The following is a 27,987-nucleotide window of genomic DNA, read 5'->3' as shown; positions in this document are numbered from 1 at the left end:
TAGTTAAAAAAATTCTTGGACAGTGAACATAAAGTATGAATTTTAAGGCTAAATGGCTAGACTAAGGATAAAGACATAAAATTAGGATACAATAAAGCACACAACAGTCGTGGCAACCAAAGAATGTATCATTTATTGCACTCCAGTGCATTTTAACATGAAAATTGTACAATTTTCATTACAAAAGCAGGACATAGATTCACTTGGTGACTTTTAAAAATGTTAAAGACAAAAGTTATTTCCCATACACATTCTCATGCAGAAAGTTTGGCTTATTCACAATTTTGGACATATTTTGTATAGGCGTATAAATGAATCAGGATGCATTAACATTCTGGCTTTGTCCAGAGTTCACTTTAATTTGCTATGATCATGCGACTAGCACTCAGCAGCCAGTGTGCTTGTTCTATACTGTGGAAGTGTACATTTCAGCTTAAAATGTAGGAAATATAAGAACAAAAGCAACATTTTTACAACATATTACAAGCCCCACAGGCTCAAATTAAAACCTTCCGTTTAGGGAATTATATCAGACCTGGAAAACCACCACTAACAACTTCAGTGTCAATATAATGTATTTGTGTAAAATGACTAATAAATGTGTCATTATTTTTGTCACTAATAAATGGAATTTTTGTGTGCTATTGCATTTTGTAAAATGCATAAAATATATACTTTAAGTGCAGGATTTATTATTAAAACAATAGGCAAATTCATAATTTGTTCACTGTGTTGGGAATAGGTTTCTTTTACTGAATCTTTGGCAGTTCTCGTCTTGAGTTTTAAAAAGTGCTGTTGACACCTTAAAAGTGTCTCTTAACTTAGAAAGCCCTATGTGATGTATAAATATAAACGTTGGTGGAACATAATCATTTATTTGTGCTAAAAGCCTTAATTTTAATAAAAATAATGCAAAAAAATAAAGGGGTCTATGTAATGCAATAACCTTTTTCAAAAGATACATTCAAAAACTTGTAGCATAACAGCTTTAAAGCATACCAAAAACCTTCGCTTATTTTATACAAACAGTTGCACAGTCTTAAAGATGCTTTTTCTTCATATAGTGTACGTACAAACAACATAAAAGGCCAAAAAGCACGTTGTTCTGAAGCATTATAAATAATTTATTGTGTAATTGTGTTGCGTGTGGACCTGTAATAGTGTGTGTGATTACAAACTGATTACAAAAAACCTTCAAAAAACAAAAAAAGAAAAATTATACATATTTGTGTGCAGATGTGAATGGAAATATGAAAGGCAACAAGATCGATATGGCCAATTTTCCAATCTGTTTTATTTACTCATTAAACATTTGGGTCATGGGTCCGGATTCATGTGAAAGGGATAGTTCATTTAAAAAAAAAAAAAAAAAAAAAACACACTAAAAAAACATCTGTCATAATTTACTCACCCTCATGTTCCATACAGCACAATAGGGAATGCTTTATCAGAATGTCTGTACTTTCATTTTTTGGGTGAACAATTCCTAATGTCAGGAAGCTGATCTATAAGAACATGATCTGAGTTGTACGTGTGAGCATCAATTCTATTGTATAATAATATTGCAGTCATTCATCTATATTGAAGAGGAGTTTAGGAAGCATCCTTGAGTCAATCTGAGGCAGGACAAGAAGGCAGTACACGAAGAGCCAAGCGGCCAAGAGGATGTAGACAAGGTCGGACAAGGTTGTGTCATATGTGCTTTCCTGACTCACAGCAGTCTTGCTCTCCAAGCTGTAAGGAAACAAAAGTGCACACACATAGTATTAGAATTTCAGCCCGTTGCTTTAAAGTGCCCCTATTATGTTTTTTTTCTCCAGAGATTACTTTTCATGTAGTGTGTAATATAGCTGCTTGTGAATGTAAAAGGTCTGCAAATTTTCTAAAATTGAAGTGCACGATAAATTGAGTCATCGTCTCCTAAAAGAACTGATTCTGAACTGCCTGAAACCAGTTGTCAGTAATTCTGCTCTCTCTCTAATCGCTATCGCGGTGCTTTGATGTCATAAACCGATCGGTCTGTGCAGCGCCGGTTCAAGTTGAACGAGCCTATACTCTAAGTGGTAGACCATTCACAACAGACTGGATCATCTGACCAATTAGAGCAGAGTTTAGAGAGACCGAATCCTTTATCAAAATGTTTCAGACACTTTAAGAAAAGAGGATATGCAGCAATGTATATAATGAGAAAAGAGAGTTTTCTGACCTTGGATGCCTGTAAACTTGTAGTTAGACCATAATAGGGGCACTTTAAATACCCTATGAAATCAGTTTTGTTTAGTCTGTTTCTGTTAGCTTTGATGCTAATCCATATTCCTAAAAGTTGACTAAATGAACCTTTTGCAGATATACACATTTAAAATGTACAGTCTTTCTCTTCCAAGAAAACGAATCAAAAATGTATATGAATCATCTTGCGCTGTGGTTGAAATAAGAAACATGTCAACAATGGAGACAAACGATTGTCAAGTGACTTCATGGTGTGTTGAAAATGAAACTTAAAGGGGTCATGACATGAGAAATCAAATTCGACTTGGTCTTTTGACGTTTAAGAGGTCTTTGTACCATTAAATCATTATAAACAAAGCATTTATTCAATCAAGCTCATATGGATGTTGGGGGATTTGTGACGTTACACGGGCAAATGCATTTGCATATGCCTGTCTCCAGAGCAAGACATCGACGAATAGTTTTACATCATCACAACATAGGCCCCGCCCACTGCCGTTCAGTCACTTAACGGTAACACTTGTCTACACCGCATGCGGGCGTCACGTCAAAAGCAAATAGAACCCATTATAAACACTGACGCTGTCTAAACTGGATAGTACACAGATCCCTGTTCACTTTAGAAGCGTAAAGGAACATTCGTTTTGATGCGTCCTGTTTAAACAGCTCATTTCTGTACAGACTTGATACCAGCGTCAGGAACAAGTGAATGGTTAATTTTTAATGGCGTCCTGGATCGCGTTGGAGGTTTATATGTTTGTTTCAGATAATTTGACCGCAGATTGTTTTGTAAACGAGGCACAGTTTAGTTGAAAAAAGAAACTTCTGTTGACAGATGAAGCAGTCAGCTGTATTGGATCTGACAGCTTCTACATCGCAAATCTTAAACGATTTTATAATGCTTTGTCTGTAAATGAGATTTCCACATAACTCTATATATGTTTGTTTTTTTTGTGTGCAAAAAAACTATTTACAAGTAAACCTCAAGGAACATATTAAAATAATAAAAACTCCATGTCAAGTCAAGTAAAAGTAAAGAAATCTTATGATGTAAGATCACAGTGCATTTCTGTGCAAAATATAAAGTGTCAGGAATGTAGGTGTGTGTCTCAAAACAGTGTGCTTTGTATGGGCACTGGGCACCCACCAGCAGAAACACAAATCGGCACTTCTGTTACCTTTTATTTATGATGGTACTGTCCATTTTGCTGCAGTCTAAGGCTTTCCCATTTTGTCCCTATTAAAAAGAAACCAACAAATTGGTGTAATTAAAAAAGTGAAGTCAATATATCTAGTACCAGAGAAAAGGCTGTCAGCCTTTATAAATGTTAATAATGTGGACACCTAATATACTTATTTTTTTAACAGGGTTGATTAGGGGGCACAATCAAGAACATTAGCAAACCTTTGATTCGCTGGTGTCAACGACCCTTCTCAAATGTATAGTAGTCAAAGGTTGGCTTGCATCCGTCACCACTTCGTCCCTTTTAAGAGCATGATACATTTGTTATGGTTGATAAAACACACATTTCATATGCCTCACTGAACTCTTATCTGGACCTAAGTTACAATTAAACTCATTTATTCATGACAGACTGAATCCCGGCCAATCAGCTGTACTGGGAAACGCACATTTTTATACAGTAACACAACATGCTATGAGATCAAAAATGTTTGCATCATTCATCTAAAATAGATATGACCTGTTCACCAAAAGTCAACCAAAGTTTTCAAAACTAAACAAGTACATTTAAGGCAATTTGCAATGGTTCTAAGAGGTTTATGAGGTCACATCCTTCAGAAAACAGAACGCACCCCTGTGGCACAGACTGTGTCTCTGTAGCAGTCTCTATTAATAGAGCCGTACCTCAGAGCCCCAGTGTTTTCTCTGGCACCAGCGCTGGGCAGGTCCTCATCTGTCTTAATGAGCTCACAATGCTCAGCTGGTGAATCAGGCTCCACCGCACCCCATTCTCCTGGGTGCCTGTCAAACAGGCTTTGCTCCTGGAGATGCAAAGATCCCCCTCTGTCCTAAATGGACACATGCAGAATGGAGTGAATTTATAATGCAAGATTAAAGTTCAATATCCAGAATACAGACTAAAGCAATTTAATATCCACTCTGGTAATATTATCACTGTGATGACCATTCTTGTATACTGTAGTATACTAGTATACTACATAGTTTACATGCCAAGTATACAAGTATACTGAAGGCCATAAAAATAATACAAGGATACATTAAAATGATCAAAATGGACGGTAAAGACATTTATAATGTTTCAAAAGATTTTTATTTCAAATAAATGCTGCCCTTTTGAATATCTATTATCTATCACGGTTTCAACAAAAAATGTTAAGTAGCACAACTGTTTTCAACATCGATAATAATAAGAAATGTTTCTTGATCAGCATATTAAAATGATTTCTGAAGGATCATGTGACACTGAAGACTGGAGTAATGATGCTGAAAATTCAGCTTTGCCATCAGTGGAATAAATTACATTTTCAAATGTATTAAAATAAAAATTAAAAACAGTAATTTTAAATCGTAATAAAAATTTACTGTATTTTTGACAGCATAAATGCAGCCTTGGTGAGCGTTTCTTCCAAAAACAAATTTAGTCTGTGTGAATATGACAGAATCTCAACCACTATTGTTTTTCCGTTTGGCCTTTTTACCACTCTTTTTAAAAGGTCAACTGAAAAAAAAGGAGAGCGAATAGGGAAATTGCATGACCCTGACTCAAACTCACACTGCCTCAGCATGTGCGGCTCCAAGAAAGCCAAAATACTTTTTTATCCCTTATCTAATGGTTTTACGGAGAGTGAATGACTCTGCTACTGAACCCAACTCTACAGAGAGCTGATCTACATACTGGTTATGTGAGGGAACTGAACTTGTCTTTCATAGTTCATCTTAACTATCAATCTTTAATCGTGAATGGAAATAAATGAAAACAGGATTATTTCTTCTGGCTCTGAATACTTGGGCTATACTCACAGGACTCAATAGCAACTGTAATAGATCATTAAAAAAAAGGATCATTTTGAGTAATGCGCTCAAGTGAACTACATTTGGAAAAGGAGGTCATGACCCTAAAACAGCTCATATGCTGATACCTTCTGTTTGTAGGTCAGTCTGTGCATTAAACTGAGCCTGTTTTCTAGGCTAAAGGAAAGTGAGAATGAAAAATAACCTTTCTCGACTTAAATCCCTTGCCGTGTTCCTCTGAAGTGTCTTCGGTGTCCGTATCCGATTCGGTAAGTGAACGTTTAGGAGGTGCAGGCTGGAGCGGAGTCATGCTGAGAGACAGACGTAGCTCTGTGGGACGTTTTTCAAGGTACCCACGGACACCAGTAATGGGCTCTGAGTCCTCACAGGTGGTTTCTGCTTCAATTGGTGACTCGAAGCTGGAAACTTCTAGACGCTGTCGCTGGGTTGATGTAGACTCGTCTTCTCCATCGTGGTTGGTGGAGTCAGAAAGAGGCATCACAATGGCTTCAGTGACAGATTTCAGAACACCATATTGAGAGTCTACTAATGATACAGGCCTGTTATCCTTGGCCCCTCCAGGCTCCGTATTGTCTGAAACCTGAGCTTGGCTTTCACCATTTGTATTGTGGGAAAACTCAGTCCTCCTTATGCCGTCTGACCCACTTTCCATGTTGCTCTTACCTATAATAAGCAGATCTTCATGAATACCTTTACTCTCTCTTGGCTCATTCTTGAGATCACTTACAGATCCGTTTAATTCATTGTTCTGTTCCCTTGGATTGTCCTCAAAGTTTCCACCTGCTTCTGATTTACTGAAATGTCTCAAGTCTGAATTACAGTTCCTCTCAGTTGAGTTTAAATGGGACAGACAATCGTCACCCTGTTCGCTTGATTCATCCGAGCTCTTCGCAACTGAACATCCACACATATAACACACCTGATCTTCGTTAGGAACCTCAACTTCTGTTTGGCTCTGGTCTGAGACAGGTTCTTCCAGGTTGTCAAATATCACATCCTTTACCTTAATTTCTGAAACACTTACTTGTTCCCCATCATGGAGATCACTACTATCGTTGTTGGTTTCAGAATGACCATTTTCAAGATCTTTTTTGCCTGGTTCCTCTGTTGGTTCTTCAGCCAGATCAGTGCACAGTTTAATATCCTCCTCACTTCCTGATATAGAAACCCTCTCAAACTGCAAAACTGGACATTCCGGCTCACTGTCATACTCAATCATGAAAGGCTTCTCCTCAGGTCCATCTGTCAATTCGAAAGCATTCCTCTGCAAAGCTTCTGTATTGGAAGACTCTACATTGTCCTGAAAAGATTCAGATTCCAGAATTCCACTCACTTCTTCATCAACAGTGGAAGTAAGTGGTCTCTCATCCTCAGGTTGAGCTGGCATGGCTTCCTTGTTATCCTGAAAGTATCCTGAGTCACTTTCCAAACATGAAGGATCATTAAAAGATGGCTTGACTGGTTCCTGGTGCTCCAAAGGATTGGTTTCGGTTTGTTCTAAACATCCTGAATCTGATTTATTCCTCATGTTGTCGCTGGGCGAATGATAAGCAGATTGTTCTTCTTTCAGATCTAAGATATATTTGAAAGCATTGTCCTCCTCAGATGGCGCAGTGGATTTGGCATGTAAACTATCCATGGAGCCGAGGGAATAGTTTCCCTCATCTATGAAAAGCTCACGGTCCAAATGATTCTCAGGCATGCTCTCTGGTGAAAATGGTGACCCCAAATCTGAGGTCACTTCAACAGTCCCAGCCGTACTGCTTTCACTTATAGGATCCTCATTGATCCGGTGAGAGTTAGTAGTCTCGCTAAGTACTTCACTCCACGAGTCGGGCGAGTTGACAGCAGAATCCGAGAACGAAGGTTGCGGAGAGCTTGTGGTGGACACGTCTTTATTCAAGTCCAATGGGTGATAAAGGGGCTTGTCGTTTGCAGGACTGGGACTTGAACCCACTGATGACCTTTCACTGGTCCATGGTCTGTCCTCAGGGGTCTGTGATAGGACTGGAGAGGTGATCTGCTCACGATCTTCAGACACCGAGGAGATGAAGATCTTGGGTGGTGGCTGAACCAAGTCTCTCTTGACCTGATAAGACTCCCGTTTTCTCTGAACCCCATTCCGAACAGGAGGTTCGTTCATACGAGCCCTGGCTTTACTTCTTTCCAGAATATCTGACTTTTCATCCTGGAGAAAACAAAGCACATTTAGTTGAGATGTATGAGACTTATTGTATATTGATGCTGTAATTCACTGAAACGTTCCTACCTCCTCAATTCCAGGAAAGTGCTCCAAAAACTGGGACACATAGGTCATTATGGACTGTTCATCAGGGGGATTCAACATCACATCTGAGGAAAGACTTTTTTTAGTTCAACTCTGCTAATGTATTTCAATCACTACTGTATATTAAAACAAATCAAAGATATGACAAATGCCCTCAAGACCTCTGAAATGTAGCTGAAATACATTGTGTTACATTAGTAATACAGTGCTTGGACACTACAGCCTCGCTTAATGTATGAATGTCTTTGCATTATGTCAAACCAAGTGCAGAAATTCAATAAAATATTTGTAAATATAAAAGTATATAATAATATATCATTTAAATATGTATAAATATAAAATATATAAAAATGCATACGCGTTAAATATGTATTTTTTTAATATAATATATAATTTTATATAATATTTTTAAAGGAAATTAATACTTTTATTCAGCAAGGATGCATTAAATTGATCCAAAAAAAAGTGACTGATGCAAAGTTCACAATATTACTGTTTTTACTGTATTTTGATCAAACTAATGCAGTTTTTCAAAAACTTTTGAACAGTAGTGTACAGTTTTGGGGCCACTATATATCAACCGACTCTTTAATATTTACCCTCAGGTTCTAGGAGTCTTGGGATGCCAAGACTGTAGTGTGCTGTTCTAAATGCTTCCTCAATGTTCTCTCTGGCTGTTCGGAGCAAAGCTCTCCTCATATCCACCAGACTGGGGTCAATGGACTTTATCACAGCAAGGAAAGCCAGACCACTTGTCCAGCTCTTTCCAAAGTTCTGTACAGCAACTCCATATCTAAAAGAACAAAGTAGCAAGCGATGCTTTGAAATCTGGCATAACTAAGTAAAAAAATTGCCAGTGGTCACTAAAATCTCTCTTACTTTCTAGTGCGTCTCTGGACCCAGTGCAATAGGGTCTTGATTGCCTTCCCATGACCTCTTGGTGCAATGGTGGGCTTTCTCTCATCTGAGGGTGTGCTGGAATGTGAAGTGTCCGAATCAGAGCTGGTGGGTATGGAGGACAGGCTGGAGGAGGAGGGGAACTGGCTCGTAATATTCCCTGTGAGTTCCTTGATCTGTAATACAAACAGCTCATTACTGAACGAGTAGATGACAACCACTGGCTCAGCGAGGTGGCCTTTCCTATCATGCTGCTCAGGAAACTCTTCGGTCCTATCTAAACACTGATTAGACATGAGTGATAAGAGAGTTGTCCTGTCTCAAAGACAAGATAAGATTAGTGCACATTTTGGACCCTAATCCAACCAGAATCAGAAAGTCAAGATATCATAAGCAATCGTTGGTCCAGTCAGTCCTCATTGTTTCCCACAGCCACTTTAAGCCACATAGAAAAGAGTCTTGAGTCACAAATAATCCACTGATTAGCTATTTTCCCCAACTAAATTCAATCAAATGTGGACTAATCCATATGTAAAAGCATAAAGATGTAGAAATAAAGAAACACAAAGGGAGAAAACAAGATTATGCTACCTGGAAAAACAGTATGATATTCCAGATAAGCCCAAGCACAATGGATGGATTGCCATCTGCAATATCCGTTGCGTCGATGCTGACTAATTTCACCTAAAACCAGACACATTTATCACAGTTTCAGGAAAAGCATTCAGGGTGTTTTATTTGTTATCTGTGAGGGTGTGTAACCTCAAACAATACTTACGTTTCTTTCTTCCAGAAATGTCAACACCTTGGCGATGTTATTGAGCCTAAAAATACGATGCGAGGATGGCTTAAACCCATGCAGCTGAAAAGATCAAAGGTCAGCGTTTTCTTAGCCGTTTGTGGGAACAGATGAAGTAAAATGATCCAGAAAATCTACTGAAATGATTCTCACCAGTTTGCATCCTGAGAGTTCTTCAAGTAGAGCCATCAGAAGCTTCCCATCCTGGATATCACGAAACAGATCCCGCACCTCCAAACGAGGGTTACACTGCACAGCAAAAAAAAAACATGCAGTTCAGTATCTAAACTCATATAAAAGATGATATTTCTGTCATATTGTTTTATCTTATGTATCTTTTTTAAACATTTGATCTACATTTAATTTTTTTTGTCTAAATTTTGTGTTTTTTTTATACTTTAGTCTTATGTGAATGTTTGAGAACACGGGAAACCAACATCATCTTGTTGTTTTGCACAGCAGTAAAATGACTATAAAGTCTTTTGATCCTTTGAACAGATCTCATATAAGAGAAAAACTTCAGAGAAAAATATATTTAAAAAAAAATTCAATACTATGAAAACATTTTTAAATAACATGTGTAGGAGGAAAATCCCACTCTTCTTCAATAATAACATTTCTCAGAAGAATAAAAAGGATATGATGGGACAACAGTGGAAACTGGAGGGTTAAAGGTGAAATTTTCCACCAAAACAGAACAGACAAAGTGTAATTGTCCGATGGTGGGTCGAAGTTTTGAGAAGAAGCCAAAATTCAGGGGCACAGAATAGAGCGACATTGTGCATGAAAACAAAGGATTCATCGCTGAGTGTTTTCAGTCAGTATTATGAGGCTCTGAAGAATGGCAGCATTACAATCTATAAGCTGTCTACAACACAAGAAGAGCCGCGGAGGACTGCCAGAGAAAACAAAAGAGAAGGCCTAAACGAGTTGTGTTCAATGACTAATGCCTTATGCAAATGTATGTGTGTGTGTTTTGTGTCTGTCTCGCCATTTCTGGTAGGCAAAATATGATAGTGAAAGTGGGTGAAGGGAGCATCAGAAGAGTAAGGGCCAGATTTACTAAACAGTAAATCTGGCCCTAAAAATCAAAAACATGATTTTTTTTAACTGATATTAGTAATATATATATATATATATATATATATATATATATATATATATATATATACATAACACAATTGAGTAAGTCAATCATTTCTTTGATAAAATTTGGGCATAATGCAGTTTGGCACACAAAAATAGTACATCCCCCAAAAACCATTTCCTCAGCCCTGATATTCTTCTTACAACTCAGGTTAATGTTTCAACCTCATGCATAATTAATGCCAAGAAATTACAATTTCAATTTTCTTCATTAATAATTCAGCAGAGAGAAGGAGGTATACATTTCCTGTTTGTAGTAGGCTACATGTTACCATCACAAAGACGCCTCGATCTGTGCACAAGGAGGATAATCTGAACATCTGAAGTCTATAAACTCCATCTACTGGGTTCATAGGATCCAAATAAATTCCTACTGACCTTCTCTAGATGTAGATTCATCCATCTTGTGAATGTCCTTTTCTGCACCACCTCCCTCTCAACTGGAAGAGAAACAAAAACAACAGCGTCACGTCAACGGAGGTAAATGATGCACGGAGATGAAACGGCAAGAAGTTGCTTCATCTAAAACAGCAGCTCCATGTCATTAATCACATGTAGCCTGAAGCAATTGCTCACTTGTGAGCACGCCATGGCAACAAAGGCCAAACAGCACACAATAATTATAGTCAATGTGGAATGACCAGTGACCATAAACGGCAAACATCCACTGAGCTGTTTTATTTAATGAGCAGCCAATGGCAAATTTGCTTGCTTTTGCATTATTATGCTAAGAATCCACATACACTTGTAGAAACATCATTAATACCTAAATGTTTTAGACTTTGCTTTAGAATAAACATTAAAATGCAAAGGGCAAAGCAAAACTATGCGTTTGAAAGAGTCTAGGCTAGTAAAAAACTACCATCATTGTGCTCTTGATCAATGGACTTCATGTGGGTTCATATGCAGTTTCACTGATTATACTTAATATGCTCAAAACATCATTAAATGTCTTAAACTCTTGTGTGTGTGTGTGTGTGCGTAAAGATCATAAACTGTGTATGCAAAATCCATATTGACACACCTACATCTTTGCCTTTCATCCCAATTACGCTTTGCATGTAAACTGCTTTATTCAGGGTACCAGTATCTGCAAATTTGAAGCTTTTTAAGATCTGATTTTAAATTCTGACATCATTTACTTACCATCATGTCATTCTAAACACGCAAGACTTTAGTTCATTTTCAAAATAAATACAAATATTTGAATGAAATCGGAAGAATTTCGATCCCTCTACTGACAGTTCTGTGATCTGTGATACCACTTTGATGCTTCAAAAAAATTCATAAAGAGATCATAAAACTAATCCATATGAATTGAGCGGTTCAGTCCAAATTTTCTGAAGAGATACGATCACTTTATATGATGAACATATTGAATTCAGGCTTTTATTCACATTATTCAGATATGGTAAATGGAAGCTCAAGCATGCTTGCTTGACATGCGAGAACCAATGAGGTTCATTCTCGTGTTATGCAGCAGGTTTGAGCTTCCGCAAGAACCAATGAGGTTCATTCTTGTGTTAAACAGCAGGTTTGAGCTTCCACAAGAACCAATGAGGTTCATTCTTGTGTTACGCAGCAGGTTTGAGCTTCCGCAAGAACCAATGAGGTTCATTCTTGTGTTAAACAGCAGGTTTGAGCTTCCACAAGAACCAATGAGGTTCATTCTTGTGTTAAACAGCAGGTTTGAGCTTCCACAAGAACCAATGAGGTTCATTCTCGTGTTACGCAGCAGGTTTGAGCTTCCACAAGAACCAATGAGGTTCATTCTTGTGTTAAACAGCAGGTTTGAGCTTCCACAAGAACCAATGAGGTTCATTCTCGTGTTACGCACCATGTTTGAGCTTCCGCAAGAACCAATGAGGTTCATTCTTGTGTTACGCAGCACGTTTGAGCTTCTGCAAGAACCAATGAGGTTCATTCTTGTGTTACGCAGCACGTTTGAGCTTCCACAAGAACCAATGAGGCTCATTCTTGTGTTACGCAGCACGTTTGAGCTTCTGCAAGAACCAATGAGGCTCATTCTTGTGTTACGCAGCACGTTTGAGCTTCCACAAGAACCAATGAGGCTCATTCTTGTGTTACGCAGCACGTTTGAGCTTCTGCAAGAACCAATGAGGTTCATTCTTGTGTTACGCAGCACGTTTGAGCTTCCACAAGAACCAATGAGGCTCATTCTTGTGTTACGCAGCACGTTTGAGCTTCTGCAAGAACCAATGAGGTTCATTCTCGTGTTACGCAGCACGTTTGAGCTTCCGCAAGAACCAATGAGGTTCATTCTTGTGTTACGCAGCAGGTTTGAGCTTCCGCAAGAACCAATGAGGTTCATTCTCGTGTTACGCAGCACGTTTGAGCTTCTGCAAGAACCAATGAGGTTCATTCTTGTGTTACGCAGCACGTTTGAGCTTCTAAAAAAAACAATAAAGTTCATTCTCATGTCACGCAGCACGTTTGAGCTTCCGCAAGAACCAATGAGGTTCATAAAAAAAAAAAAAAAAAAAAAAAAAATTTGTTCTGTAACTGATGCTTTATCTTGTGCTTCTTATGTTTCCACAGAGAATGGTGGGGAATGTAGTTCATCACACAAACCAGCTGAGTGGCATTTTCTGTCAAGCTTTATCATTATTCTTCATCAACAGAACAAAAACATGTTCAAAATAAATCACATCTGACTTTACAGTATGACCAATAAAAACTTGCTTCTAATGTGAAAAAGGTAGATATGGTACTAAGTGGTGACTCTTTTACTTCATGTTTGGGAGGAAAGGTCAGATGTTTCTTTGGACCTCGTGTACACGCTTTGAAATAAAAGACATCTGGCCTAGAGAGATGGTGGTGGTTGGGGAGCCTCCCATGAGACCGTGCTTGATTACATGATCCGTCAGGCAAAGCGTCTACACAGTCTACCTCATGATGAATGCTTTCTTCTCAAGTTTTCTTTTCCTCAGCCGGCGGCTCATTTGGATTTTATAGGTGTACAGTACACACACAAGGAATGGGAAGATCCTGATGGGGATGTCACTGGAGGCATGGCTTTCCTCATTTCTATTTAGTGCCAAAACATAAAGAGGCTCCATTTGCTGGAATCAATAACTGTGGTCTAAATGCCATGATGGAATAATGACCCAACAGTCTAACAGGAAGTCTAGGCATGTCGCCACATACAAAGAGCTCAACAGCACAATAGTGCACATTCAGAGAGTGGCCAAGTTAAAACCATTTTTGTGACAACACATTTAATAAGACCATAAATGCTTCACAGCAGAGCGCTTTCTTAATAAAAATCATTTTGGCAGATAATTCATCATTCAATGCTAGGGTAATGTGACCGCTGTTAAATGTCTCCTTGAATTCAGCTAGTGCTAAATTACATCAACTAAAACACTTTACATGTTTATCTGCGTTTTCCATGTGACTACATATTATTTAATTCAAATAAAAACACCCCCATGTTTAAACATGTGATGCAAAGTTTAATGAAACAGTGTTTCCTGGCTTCCAACAGCTCGTTCTTTCTGGTCAGCCCTAAAAAAGAGCTAATCCTTGCAAAGGATTCTTGTTACTAATGGCTGCTCTTGCATTACCAAGCCCAGTATGACATGCTGGGGGGTGGTAAAGTTTCGATCACCTACAGCGCTTTAGCTGTTTTTTTCAAACCCAAAGATAAATGGAGTCTGTTCACACTAAAATATGCTATTTTTAATGGTTGGTCTGTGGTCTACACATCATCCAATTATCTATTAATTTAAGTTTAATTTAGTTAATGTACAATATGACGAGTCAATAATTAATAAATGGCTGATATTTAAATCCTGTACTATTTTGACTAAATACATTTTCAATCCAACACTCCAAAACTTTAGCGCTAAAAACGAATATTGGCATAAGATTATAATGTACAGTGTGAAAATGGATATTCATTTTGAAATTAACTAAATATTACATTAACCTTAAGTGAGCATTTGATAATGGCTAAATTCTTCTAAACGTAAAAATAGATGAAAAATGCACGTGCACACATAAATACACAATACTGACGATAGTGATAAATGTTTAAAAAAAATATATACCTTATTTATTTTGTTTTGTGTGAACGGTTTCTACAATATTAGATGATACACGTTTGTGTACTGCATACAATCATAAAAAAGATATGAAACTAGATAATAACTTAGATCTTTAGTGAAGCAATATCAATTATACAGTACTACAAAAACAATCCTTTTGTTGAAATCACAAAGAACATTAACACGCCAGCCTTCATTTCTTTTTCCCTGCCAAAGGACCTATAAAGCATTTCAGGCCCGGGGCCCCAGCCAAGAACACAGTCCTCTCCATCTTTCTGCACAGACCATGTCTGTTTAATGAGGGGGCCGTCTTCCAGCTCCAAAAAGAGCCAGCGCTCAAACAAAACAGGACAGCTTTGAGCTCTCAAGTGTGACAGACGGGCCTGAACTCTGTGTGTCTGAAGGTTCAACATGAGCAGAGCTGGAACCTTTCATGAGAATGTCTTTGTTAGGACTGTAGTTTGTTTTGCTGTGGTCAGCAGTTCTGTTTGTATTTATAAATACAGCATGTAAACTGATTAATCTTAAGATTTTTTCCCCCATGTTTTGCATTATGGTAATGTCAACTAATATTTCCTTAACTGTCATAAAACTAATGTCACAATGCAAAACAATGAATGGACTTAAAAATATGCTTCATTTTCTTTGTGCAAAAATAATTATATACTTATTTCTTTAGTTTTTGGTGAGAATTATGAGCCAGAATTTTTTTCGAATGGTTTTGTGAGATCCACCCATAAAAATAACGAAAACAAATTAAGTATTTCCAACACTTACTCCTTTTGAAGTTATCATTCATATAAAAATATAAGTATCTGTGTTGCATATAAGATTAAGATCCCTTTATGGTTAATTTAAAACTTAAATTTGATGTTTAACAACAACAAATTGTTATTTTGAACAAAATGACTGTGCTTTCATTCTCTGTTATTTATTTATTTAAAGCTGCAGTCTGTAGTTTTTCCTCTTTGTCGCCATCTCTGTTCAGAATCTGCAATTGCAGTTATTCACGGAATTGTCAACTTTTTTACGTGGGTTGTGCCTCGGCACGGCACAGCACGGATGAATCCAGTGTTTTGAGGAGAATGTGCGGCTGTCAGTCACCGCGCCGGTGTGGATACTGTCATTCGGAATCACAGATTCTACTTTTTGGAAGTATGACCAACATAAGAATTTTCACCGGAAAATGTCATCTCAACAAGTAAGTAACATCCACTTTAGGTCTGACCAACTAAGGGAAAAAAAAGCATTGCAGTAAATCGCACTGATTAAATCGAACGATCGCTTATCACATCACGTCAAACCGTCTCAAATTGTTAATGTTAACAACATCAGCATTGCGTGACTACATTTAATGCCCTTCCGATATTTATCCTTGTTTTCGCATGGGCCTGGTTGCAGCTCTTTTTTTCTGTAGCCACTCCGAAGTCCGAAGTCTTTTGCATTTTACAACGGGTGAATCTCCAGTTGTCCCTGGTGATTGTCGTTTGAACCTTTCTGGATCCGCCATCAAATTGCTACGTTTAATTATATCAAGTGCTGTGAGAAAAGGCTATAAATCTCCACCTCCAACATCCTCACATGCAACACAGCTTACTAGCCGAGACACCTTTATTTGTACAGATGTGACGTAATGACGCAAAGACATGCTTGAATTTACCGCGGAAATCCACCAATACCTCTGGAATTTAAAACATTATTACAAGCTTACTGTTTAGAACCGAGCTAAGGCAAGAAGAAAGTTTTGAACACTGGTTATGTACTTGCTCAAATTTATTTTGGATCATTTTTAACCCGAAAAAGTTACGGACTGCAGCTTTAATGTTTTATTTGTATAGGGACAGATACAACAAACATAGATAAAACTGTGACAACAGCCATTCAATGCGTGTTTCATAGTGCTTGTAGCTAAACTAATTTGCAACACTTGTCACACAAGTATTTGAAGTTTAATGATGAAAGCAACAGTTAATCCTCACAAAGGTGTTTTACAAAACTGAAATTATTGCATTTACTGCAAAAATGTAAGTAAACATTGATTTTTTTTTATAGAAATTGATTTTTCAAAGTGCCATCACTGATGGAGATTCTCTGTGTGAAGACTCAACTAATCAATAATAAAATCATTAATGAATAAACTGACTAATCAATAATGAAGCAGTCATTTTCATTATTGTATCTATTTTATAAACAATTTAATCGTTTAGTTGTTGCAGCCCTCAATGTTATTGTATTATGTCAAGGGCTTAATGAATTTAAAACATGACGGCTTTAAGTTTTATTCATATGCCAAGTATTAGCTGATTTGCAATAATTTTGCCTAACAAAGCAAACTCTGCTCTATTTTCAGTTCCCAGGCTCCACATATAACTTAATATTACATGATGGCACAGACACATTTTCAATTGGTCCAACGTCTACATTGCGAGATCCACAGAAGTTCACTTCAGATGACTTTATGCTACGATGACTGTGCATGCTCTTTAAAATAATAATCCATAGTAAATCAATCAAGAAACAACAAAGCAAAGATATGTGCATGCGTCCAATGCTTCGTCCAAACAGAATGACATAATTCTTCTGGTGAAATGCAAATTCTGTGGAAGAACCTTCTCTCTGATATAATTATCTCTTATGACTTCAGATTTGCAGAATATGATCAAATTCAGAATCAAATGCAAACAATTCAAAACCAACAGAATCACATAAGTTATCACAAATCAGTTACCGGATTCATTATTGTTCAGGACTCTTTACTCTTTCAGTCACCTGATAAATACACAGACTCCGAATCTTGTGACTCTTATTTGCTTAACATGCAAATAATGGTTTTGCCAAGTGAGATCATCCAGCAGGAAACCAACCATTCTTATCACCAGGAGACATTGTGAATTTCGAACAGGAGAGTTTCCCATATATAGTAGGAGAGGGGAATAAAATAGAAACCACAAGTCACTTATGTAGTCATGAAAATGGCTTCCAAAAGCACAACATTAGAGTTTGATTGATGGTGCAAACAAGGAGGTCTATAAACTGTTACCCTTCCCATTCATCTCAATGGAAGTTGATTGGCTGGTGCAGGATTAGAATTAGAAATCTGTTGTATAAACAGTTATCCTCTTCTGTGAAGCCTTGGGTAAGAAATCTGGGTGTCGTTTTTGATGATGGTTTGAAATTTGACAAACAGATAAATAAAGTGGTCAAATCATGCTTCTTTCAGCATCGACTACTAGCAAAAGTCAAACCTATTCTGTCAAGTAAAAATTTAGAAAAAGTAATTCATGCCTATATTACATCTAGGTTGGATTACTTTAACTGTATTTTGGGATTAGCCAGTCAGCTCTATCCCGCTTGCAGATAGTTCAAAATGTGGCTGCAAGACTTGTACCTAGTACTAAAAAACGGCACATTACACCGGTTTTACGTTTTTTTGCACTGGTTGCCTGTGCGTTATCGAGTACATTTCTAAATTTCTCTTTTAGAGTTTAAATCTTTAAAAATTTTGGCTCCTCCTTACTTTTCGGATTTACTGATTGAACATAGTCCAGTTTTGTCTCTCTGGTCATCCAACCAGAGATTGTTGTGCATCCCGAAGTCAAAGCTGAAATGTAGGGGTGACCTCACCTTTTCGGTAGCAGCCCCCAGACTGTGGAATCTTCTGTAGTAGATCTCCACCATGACTATCTGTTTTTAACTTTAACTTAAAAACATAAAATGTAAATCCACTGGCTGGATCAGCATTGTCCCCATATTGGCTTCTTTATAATATTTAAAATTGTACAAAATTTGATAGCACTGTGATTGGGTGGCCATGAATGACAACTTATCTGTCTGCATTTTGTTGTCCATTCTTTCCAGTTCACATTTATTAAACACTACACTACAGTCAAAAGAAGGTCTTGTGAAATGTATTGGGGGGGGGGTCCACACACAAGTTAAATGGTCAAAAACTGTACTGTATTCATTTAAAAGATGGCACAAAGGATAATGTCACCAAGTCATGCTTCAGTTTTTCTTAAACTCTGAAAGCAGCCATTGTGAGCATGTCAGTGTTTTCCGTTTAAATAAATACATTTAGATACGCTTCTGCCTCAATCCTGAGTGGGCTACACAGAGACCCGCTGCCCTTGTAGAACTCTACTTCATTGGAAAGCACTATATGTTAAGGTCACATTTCATCACATTCAAGACATATTTTGCATAAAGAAATAAAGTTTACTTTTAGAACTGTTTTTGCATTGTACCTTTCTGCTCATGCTGATTAAATAGATTAAATACATTTTCCACCCAAATCCTCATTACCGGAACGCATCCAAGTGTTTTTATCCTTTAAGGTTTGTAATAAGGTCTGCAATTAAAAATGATAGAGATAAGGTTTTTTTGCATTATGGTAATGACAAACTAATATGTCCTGACATAAGTGTTGCTGCTACAGGCCGCATATTCAAAACAATAACAAAGCGTAGCTAGATGACGCTGTGAAGGAGCAAGGAATGATGGGATTTGTCATCTTAACCTCCACTGCTGATGGAAATCAATCTGATGGGACTCACAAACCAGGTTCATGAATGAACGCTTGATCACATGATTTTATTTCATTCTAATGAATTAGCCACAAGTAACGTAATGTTTAAAGGGGTCATGAACTGGCTTTTTAAATATTTTTATATTGTTGTCTGAGGTCAACTTCTGACGTTTGCTTGGTTTTTACATTCAAAAACATCAAAATGAATAAGTAATAGGCTATTTTCAACCCTGGTTTTGAGCCTAGCTCCTGAAACGCTCGGTTTTTATGGGCGTGCCGCATTGAAGACTTGGAAGTAAACACCCACTGCTATGATTGGATAACAGTTTTGCATATTATAATGAGTTTCATGTAATGCGCGAATCGGTGGGCACTTACAGGAAGGTGGGCACTTACCTGTAAAGTTCTGAAACTTACAGGATATTCTTATAGTATGATGACCTCTTATATGTCAAAAGCTCAAGGAAAATTTGATTTCTCAGTTCATCACCCCTTTAATGCTAAATTAATTACTACTCATACAAGTCACTTTATTTGTCAAATTAAAAGGTAGGTTAACGCGGTGCAGTTTTACGCGTTTTCTTTGGCGACAGAACCTGCTGCAAACGATAACGAATTGTCCATGGCAACTGTGCGAAACAACAACAGAGTGGCGTACTAGACGCTACAACTACTTCCGCATTTTTTCTAGGGCTGTCAAACGATTAATCGCATCCAAAATAAAAGTTTGTGTTTGCATAATTTATGTCTGTGTACGGAGTATAATTATTTTCTAATATATAAATACACACACATGCATATATATATTTAAGAAAATGTGTTATTTATATATAAAATATTTATATATAATATAAATTATATATAATATAAATATATATATACACAGTATATACATGCAAATATTTCTTAAATATATACATGCATGTGTGTGTATTTATATATAGAAAATAATTATACACCGTACACACACATGTATTATGTAAAAACAAACTTTTATTTTGGATGCGATTAATCGCGATTAATCGTTTGACAGCCCTAATTTTTTCATGAGACTCACTGTTTTGCCATGGTTTCTATGGCAGTAAAAGAGGAAACCAAGGATAACACGGACATTACGCCATTGACAGGCGACGCAAAGAAGAGGGTCGTTACACTGGTTAAAATTGCAGATTTCTCTGGCTTTAAACATTGTTGGAAACATTTGGGATAATGCAAGTAAACAAGTGAACAAAATATATAACACTTTGCTAGAGGTTTTTGGATATTTTAATGCAAAACTCTTACATATTGTGCCTTTAATTATCATGAAAATTGTCACAATGCAAAACCTCTTTATCGTCCTACATTTTCTTTGTGAGATTCACCAATAAAAAGTATTTTGCAGCACTTACTCCCAGATAAAAGAGAAGAACACTAAAGCATTTACAATGCTTATAAAGGGATTAAATGTCATAATTATATTTTTTAGAGGCTTAAGGATTTACAAGGTGAACAGCACTTTTCACATCAAACGAATCCTACGCATGTCACCGGAGAGGGAATGAGGGAACTAGTCAAGCTGTGCAATGTCAAGAGAAAAGAGCTCCCCTCCAATCACAGATATGCAGAATGTATAAAGAGATGAAACGTCTGGGTGAATGTTTTTTTATGTTTTATCATATTTTTTGTAAAAACTTATTTTGAAAACCATATTTTAATGGCACATATGTGTACAATCAAAAAAGTTGTATTATCTCAGTTTTGTAACCCTGGAGCATTTAGTTCTGAATATCAGCAGAAGGGGTGTTATTGTTGGACAATGGCTATTATCTGTCAGCCGAAACAATTTAATTAATCCCTTCGCAAAAACTCTACTTGACACCAAGAGACTCTTATGCAAGAGCAATTAGAGATTGTTTCTCTCCCCAAGCAAGTTGCAGTGAACAATGTAAAACTAACAATATTTCTGTATTTCAATAAAACTGTCATGGGAAAAAACCCTTTGACTCTTGATGGTTTGTGTATCATGAGAACAAAAACATAGCATAGCAAAAAAGATGGATGTGTTATGACGAACAATGCCATTCATTTAAGTTCAAGTCATTACACCATTTGCTTTAGAATGAGACTTTTATCATCTTTCTATCAAGATGACTGGCTAATCAGGAAAACCAGGCTGTTTAGACAATGAGACTACTTATAAAGCTGACAGAAGAACACTGATACTATTCATCTTTCATCACCACAGGTCTGTGCCAGCCGCCAGAAACACCCGCAACTAATAAAACAACTTTCTTGATGTTATCATTACCTAAAATAGAAGAAAAAAAAAAGAGTTCAGTAACCATCAGAAAAGGCACAAGTGTACAAAAGTGAAATGAATCGAAATCAAATTTCAAGTATTACATTTTTCTTTTTGGGCAGCAAGTATAAAAATAAATGTAGACATGAAAAAAATGTGTTGCTTTCCCATGCAAAACTCACCTCCATAATGCAAAAAGGAGTTGCTATACGGTTGCTAATGTGTGTAAACACTGGTGAATTTCTTTCTTTATGTGGAACATTATTTTGAGAAATGTCTTATTTTTTCAAATACAATGATAGTCAATTGGGCAATGTTTTAAACAAGCTATGCCAAAATTTTGTACCATGACTTAAGAAAACCAGATGTGAACAATATAGTGATTATTTCATTGGCAACCATCACTAATAAATTGCACACTGTCTCCATTATATAATCAATATGAAAATCTAAACACATGCTGTATACAAGAAATAGGCCTACTTACAAACAGCACACTATAAACATCCTATAAGCAGAGTGTGATTAAAGTAATCCTTGATTTTCAGATTCACCAGTAACTGGCCTGGAAACTATAGAGTTAACCAAGCTTACATAATTTCTCAGCTGCAGAGGTTTCTAGCACTCAGCTGCATCCTCCTTACATGCAGCCTATGTCAGGCAGGCCAGCCGCTCATGCGTGCAGGAGAAAGTGCCGGCTAAATATAGATAATGATACACCTACAGCACGGCTCTCCTCCACCGATGATGTGGCTCTAGATGTTCCAGAGCCAAACAGAATCCCTCAGATCTAAAAAGGAGGGTCATGGGAAATACCAGCGACTCCCCGTGGTTTCCGAGTTCCTTTCTGCACTATAATAACTTCTATCTGAGACTCTTCAGGTAATTCCAAGAACATAACTATGCTTGAAGATAAACAACAGGGAAAGCACGTTTCAAAATGTTCACTACCTATATAGGGATAGTTCACCTAAAAATGTTAATTCTGTCATCATTTACTCACCCTCAAGTTGTTTCAAACCTGTATGAATTTCTTTCTTCTGCTGAACACAAAAGAAGATATTTTGAAGAATGCCGGTAAACAAAAAGTTGATGGACCCTACTGACTTCCATTGTATTTTTCCCCCATACTATGAGAGTCAATGGGGTCCATCAACTGTCTGTTCAGCAGAAGAAAGAAATTCATACAGGTCTGGAACAACTTGAGGGTGAGGTCTTGAAGGGGTAGTTAATCCAAAAATGAAAATTTTGGCATAGATATTCATATCTGTTCCATGAAGAAAATAAGTCATAAAAGTTTGGAAGAGTAAATGATGAGGGTGAGTAAATGATCCCCCTTTAACCAAACAACATGCCACACAACAGGAATTAACTACTTAGATATCATCATTTCATCATGTTCTCTGCATAAACAGGGAACAGAAGGGAAGACTTTTAAGTGAGGCTAAATTTGTGCTGAGTGGATATCGGAGTAGCTTCAGCTGCCCGAGGAAAATTACAGATAAAAACAGGAGAATAACGGAAAAGACAGGGAGATAGTGTTCTGATTTCCAGACGTTTCTGCAAACTCAGTCCTCTACCCTACGGTCAACTCTTCTTGAAAAGCCTTCTAATGTAGACCAGCGTTTCCTAAAAAAAAAGTATGCATGTGAAACAGGGAGGGAGGGGGTACTTGAGCAATTTCTCATTCAACACTTCATATGAAAATATGTCCTGCTTGACAACTCATCCAAAGAGAGTCCAGTATATTCGCACTGATCTCTACTTTATTGCACTTTTTCTACTCTAGTGCACACTGGCTCTGTTTCAGCACTTCAGAACGCTTCAGCAGATGTCCGACTCCTATATGTACTAAATATTGCTATCATCAGCAGCGCTCTGCTTTGTGGCAAGTTTATCACCATTTTAGAAGATTTTTAGACCTTTATGATAAAAAGCACTTACAGACCAAGTTCGAAGTCGAACCCTGAATACAAACAGATGCTTTCCTTGTAGCATAAGCTTCAGTCTTCCTGCTTTATTCAGTCTAAATAAGGGGAAAAGCACACACAAAAGTCTAAAATATTGGCATTTGTAATAATACGTAATATGTGCATAACTTGATTGTTTCTATTATGCATTACATTTTAGTATTTTAACAGTGTTGTTCAACAAAACCAAATTATTACTTGCTTTTGATACTTTGTTTGAACCAATTATTATTTAAAAAAGTAATTTAAAAGTCTATTTTATTATTACACAAAAAATCGGATTACTCGATTAATCGTCAAAATAATCGGCCAATTACTCAATTGCTAAAACAATAATAAGTGACAGCCAGCCCTAGATTAGTCAAAACATTTCAAAATACAGCCGTCCTGCATTGTTGTGCATTTTGTTACTTTCCAGTTATATATTTTGTCATTAAAGATTTCGTAAAATAGTGTTAAAATATTGTCTCGTGAACCCAATATTGAGTAACATCTAATATAAGTGTATCTTCCCACCACTAATAAAATGTAACTTCTACAAAAAAGCAAAAAAAAAAGCCACTAGCCACAGTGGCTGGTGGGAAAAAAAAGTTAATGTAAGCCCTGATACTAGGAATTGAGAAACTTATATTCAATATAGGTATCTGATTTAGTCATAAAATCCACATTGTTAGTGAAGATATCAACTATTAGAATACAAGAAAAATATTTATTTCACTCGCATAACACAGTGCACAGATGTCAAAATAATCCTCAAAGTGCATGGCAATCATGAAAAAGAGCGAATATACCACAATGATCAACTGTAACTACTATCTGTATCAACAATAAAAAAATGATTTCTCAAGTTGTCACCAAATATTGTATAGTGGAACATGTGTGCATGCATATGGATTTTGCCTCCTTTTCAAAACAAACCTGCAGCAGACATGCACTGAGCTCAGTCTGCATCCCAAATTATCTAGAAGCTCTCAAGGGCCTGCAGACTATTGCATTGAAATTCCAGAAGTCCAATGCAGAGGGCATTGCTCTTTCAATGAAGACAAGATATTATGTAATCTGCTTCCAGCATCTGTTTTCTGCAATGCTTCATTTATATTCTCCAGTAATTTCTCTGCTACTAAGCCCTATACATCCTAAATCCAAGCCACATTACATCCTAAATCCTATTGCAATGAAGAGCACTAGGGCACAGAAGCAGCCTAGAGGGCTTATATTCAATTTGAAAGTTTTCAGAGAGCTACTTTACAGGCCCTAATGTTCATTCTCTCACTTCTTGACATGTATTTAGTCATTCATAGTCATGAAACCTGCAATACTAAACACATATAACAGCCTGAAATGCCACCGGCCAACACTGAGCAGCGATTAACGGCGCACATTAAAGTAATTGATGGCAAAGCCGAGAACATGCACAATCAGTGGTGTGTAAAACTCCTGCTCATTAAATCAATTCTTTCCAGGGCAACGATTTATTCTTGTTTATGCGTCAAATAAGTTGGACCGAAGGCTGCTTTGCAGGTGAACAGTCACATGCAGACTATATTCAGATAACTGTTGCTTCCCTTAGCTAGAAAGTTGTCTCTAAGGGCAGTCTTTTTCAGTGACCCATTGGTTCTGCATCATGACCAACAGATTTAGTAATTCAGTCAGGATGATTGCTTGGTTGTCTGAACTTCTCAAATGTATAGAGGTCTACTATCAGCTGTCAAGTTACTAATCATACAAAGTACTATCATAATAATAATAACTATGGCAAGCCACTGTAACATTTATTCCTTGAAACTAACTACTTGTTACTCATACTTATTTTATATACTTATTTAATAACAGAAATTATCCAACAGTGACTAGAATATTTTTCAATTTTACAAGTCCATATTAATACTAACATCTCACTAGTATTTTATGCTTGTGCACAAGTACATGTTTTAAAAAATTCACTAGATGGTGGGTTGCCTGAAAAAGAAGATGTAATCTGTCTTATTTCAAAGTCAGACAGTTAATAACAAAAAAACACGTAAAGATTACTTCAAAAACAAAATCTCAACATACAAAAGAACATTCTAAAAAGAAAAAAAATATGATCTTCCTTTTTCCCAAAAGCCAATTCAATATTGTAACGAATTTCTCCATATAATTGAATGGTGTTTCTTTTTGTTACTAATATAATAAATGGGTAAAAGAGTAACTCAATTTAACTGACTCAATCAAAAAATAACAGTCGAAAGCATAGCCTTTCAAAATAGACTTCATTGGATAGCGTACACGAATGCGGGCAGTTGACATGCATTCTAGAAAGTTTCATCTTTGTCCAGGGTCTGAACTATTTTTCTCCAGAAGTTATGACCGATAAAAATGCCTCTGTACGTATTCTCATAATGCCTTTACACAGTATTTTGTTGTTGTTGTTCCATCTCTTTAATTTAGTTTTAATTTTATATTGTGAAACAACCTTGTGGAACAACTAGGGATGTAACAATATATTGTGTCACAATATATAGCGATACAAAATCGCAACAATATATAGCCTATCGTGGATAGTGACAATCTGTATTGTGTTTAGTTCAGCCAAAATGAAAATTTCTGTGAGAAAAAAGTTAAAGTTTACAGAGTTTTAGTGTCAGTACTAAATTAAACTACTAGGCCTATATATATAACGTTGAACATAATATATAAAAATTCAGTGGGGGGATATTTGTGGTTCCTGATAATGCCAAATGTCTTACGTTACCAGTAAAAAGTGGCCTACATTATTTTAAATAGCCTATATCTAGTCAGTGACAGATTGCAAACGTATTCGTCTGAAATAATTCTGTATTTTCAGCCTCAGAATCATGAATAATTTTATTTTGATGTCACTATTTTCCTGTCCATTTGGGTTAGCCTATTCATTTCCACCCACAATGTAATTCCAAATTTAGCATTTTAATCAACAGTCATTTTTTTGTTAACCTTTTATGTCTTTGAGTATCGCAATAATATCGTATCGTGAGTTCAGTATGGTGATAAGTATCGAATCGTGACATGAGGGTATCGTTACACCCCTAGGAACAGCTGATTTGTGTAAAACAAGTTCAATGCGCATGTGCGACCTGCATGTAGAAAGTTAAGATCGGGCGGCGCGCATACAGTATGCACATACTATTTTGGTGACGACATTTGCATCATGTGCAAATAATGTGTATGTGGACCCTTGCATACACATAAAAAAAGGACATTTAAGAAACCGCACACAAGTACTAATCTGTCTTAATTCCAAGTCAAATAGGTTTCAGCAAATTAAAACACTGACACGTCATCTCAATACTCATGGCAAGATGCTCAAAAAAAAATCTACATCTGTCAACTGTGTTGCATTGGCAATGGCTGCTGTTGTTGCTAGTGTCACTGGAAATCACCAGCTATCATTGAAAATGAATGATGTCTGAAAAATGTCACTGCAAATCGTTGACAATGCCCCATAACAACTAAAGCACAGTGCTAACATAAGTACCCCTGCTAAATATATCTAAACTACTTAAACTTGTATAAGAAAATAATTAGTTGAACTCACTATTTAAATTAATTGACCATTCCTTGTATTCCTTGAATAGTTAGCCTATTAGTGAGACTGAAAAATATAAAGTCACTTGGCTACTAAATTAATTATAAGCTAATACTTAGAAAAAAATGTATGAGTAGCAAAAATAGATACAGCACGTTAAGGAATGCATGTTAAATTGGCTTGCCATAATGGAACACTAAAGCGCAACGCTGTTATATCTATATTTGTTACATGTAAATGTATCTCTTTTTCCCAGCGAGAGGTGAATGGAGACATTGGATCAACTCCAGTTACTTCAATACCAATGTTCGTGTCTTCGTGATCATACTCTTTTACCCATCCCATGCCTCCAGCACTCTTACCTTGCAGATTCTGCACTCGGATGTCGCTGATCTGCCCGATCAATTCCTCCCGTTCAAACCAATCATCCCACTCGTGTCCCGCCATCTGGATCAATCAGCGAGTTGCTCGTTATATGAGGCTCTCGTCCCGTGATTTCGGTAGATTTCTCTCTTATAAAGTGCTCTGTGTGGCGGGTGGCCAGGCGGTGGCCATGAGTGGAGTTTGTGGGGGTTTCAGGGGTCTGTATCCGAAGAGATGCTGGTTTTCGGCTCCCGCATTGCTCCAGTAAAGTTACTTTAATTCCTCGTGACGCACAGGAAAGTCTCTCCAGCGCAGCTTGGAGGAGGAAAATAATAGGGAAATGTGTGAGGAATAACCACCTGGTTAATGTTTGCAGGATTCTCTGTCTGTGCACGCCCACACTACCTCTGATACTCTGATGGCTCTGTCTCTCTCTCTCTCTCTCTCTCTCTCTTTCTCTGTCTCATGTTTGATTCTTGAACGAATCATTGTTTTGAACTGATTCTTTTTTCCCCCAGCCGAACCGATTGGCGACGCGAAGGCCAAACTGAGTGCGAACAATGGAAGCATGTTTAAATCAATATATGATTCTCTTTCACAGACAGCGCTTAGATTAAGCCAGGGTTAGGTCTTAGTTCAATTATGGCATTTAAGTAGCTTTTATAAACGTGCCTTAGAAAAAAAACATTAGGCCTATTGGTGTGCATCTTGAGACAAAACAATGGCAGTGACATATTTGAAGAAATGTCAGTACAAGTTGCTTTCAGTTACGACAGCTCAAACATGCATTTTAGGACTATAGGTTTAAAGGAGAACTCCGGTCAATTTTAACATTGAGCTCATTTTTTTGTAAATTT

The 27,987-nt window shown here is 37.0% G+C and overlaps 1 protein-coding gene across 1 annotated transcript; it reads right to left on the bottom strand.

Annotated features, from left to right (window-relative positions):
- Positions 1-108: 108 nt before the first annotated feature.
- On the bottom strand, positions 109-27,565 carry clmna (calmin a). The gene is made up of 13 exons (XM_079853045.1): positions 27,130-27,565; positions 10,753-10,814; positions 9,382-9,477; positions 9,208-9,291; positions 9,021-9,113; positions 8,412-8,605; positions 8,132-8,325; positions 7,515-7,597; positions 5,430-7,433; positions 4,097-4,260; positions 3,635-3,713; positions 3,408-3,466; positions 109-1,734 (listed from the first exon to the last, which is right to left on the bottom strand). Exons 1-13 carry the CDS (start codon positions 27,212-27,214, stop codon positions 1,569-1,571), a joined length of 3,363 nt encoding a protein of 1,120 aa, XP_079709171.1. The 5' UTR covers positions 27,215-27,565; the 3' UTR covers positions 109-1,568.
- Between the last annotated feature and the right edge of the window lie 422 nt (positions 27,566-27,987).

This window comes from Squalius cephalus, assembly GCF_949319135.1.
Source record: "Squalius cephalus genome assembly, chromosome: 20".
Lineage (NCBI taxonomy): Eukaryota > Metazoa > Chordata > Actinopteri > Cypriniformes > Leuciscidae > Squalius > Squalius cephalus.
This window is presented reverse-complemented; position numbering and strand designations above follow the sequence as displayed.

Excerpts from the sequence above, each read along its gene's own strand:
- clmna (XM_079853045.1), bottom strand. The coding sequence starts at position 27,214 with ATGGCGGGACACGAGTGGGATGATTGGTTTGAACGGGAGGAATTGATC. Across the intron at positions 7,434-7,514 it reads ACTTTCCTGGAATTGAGGAG|GATGAAAAGTCAGATATTCT; the intron begins GTAGGAACGTTT and ends TGTTTTCTCCAG. Across the intron at positions 3,467-3,634 it reads TTGACACCAGCGAATCAAAG|GGACAAAATGGGAAAGCCTT; the intron begins GTTTGCTAATGT and ends TCTTTTTAATAG.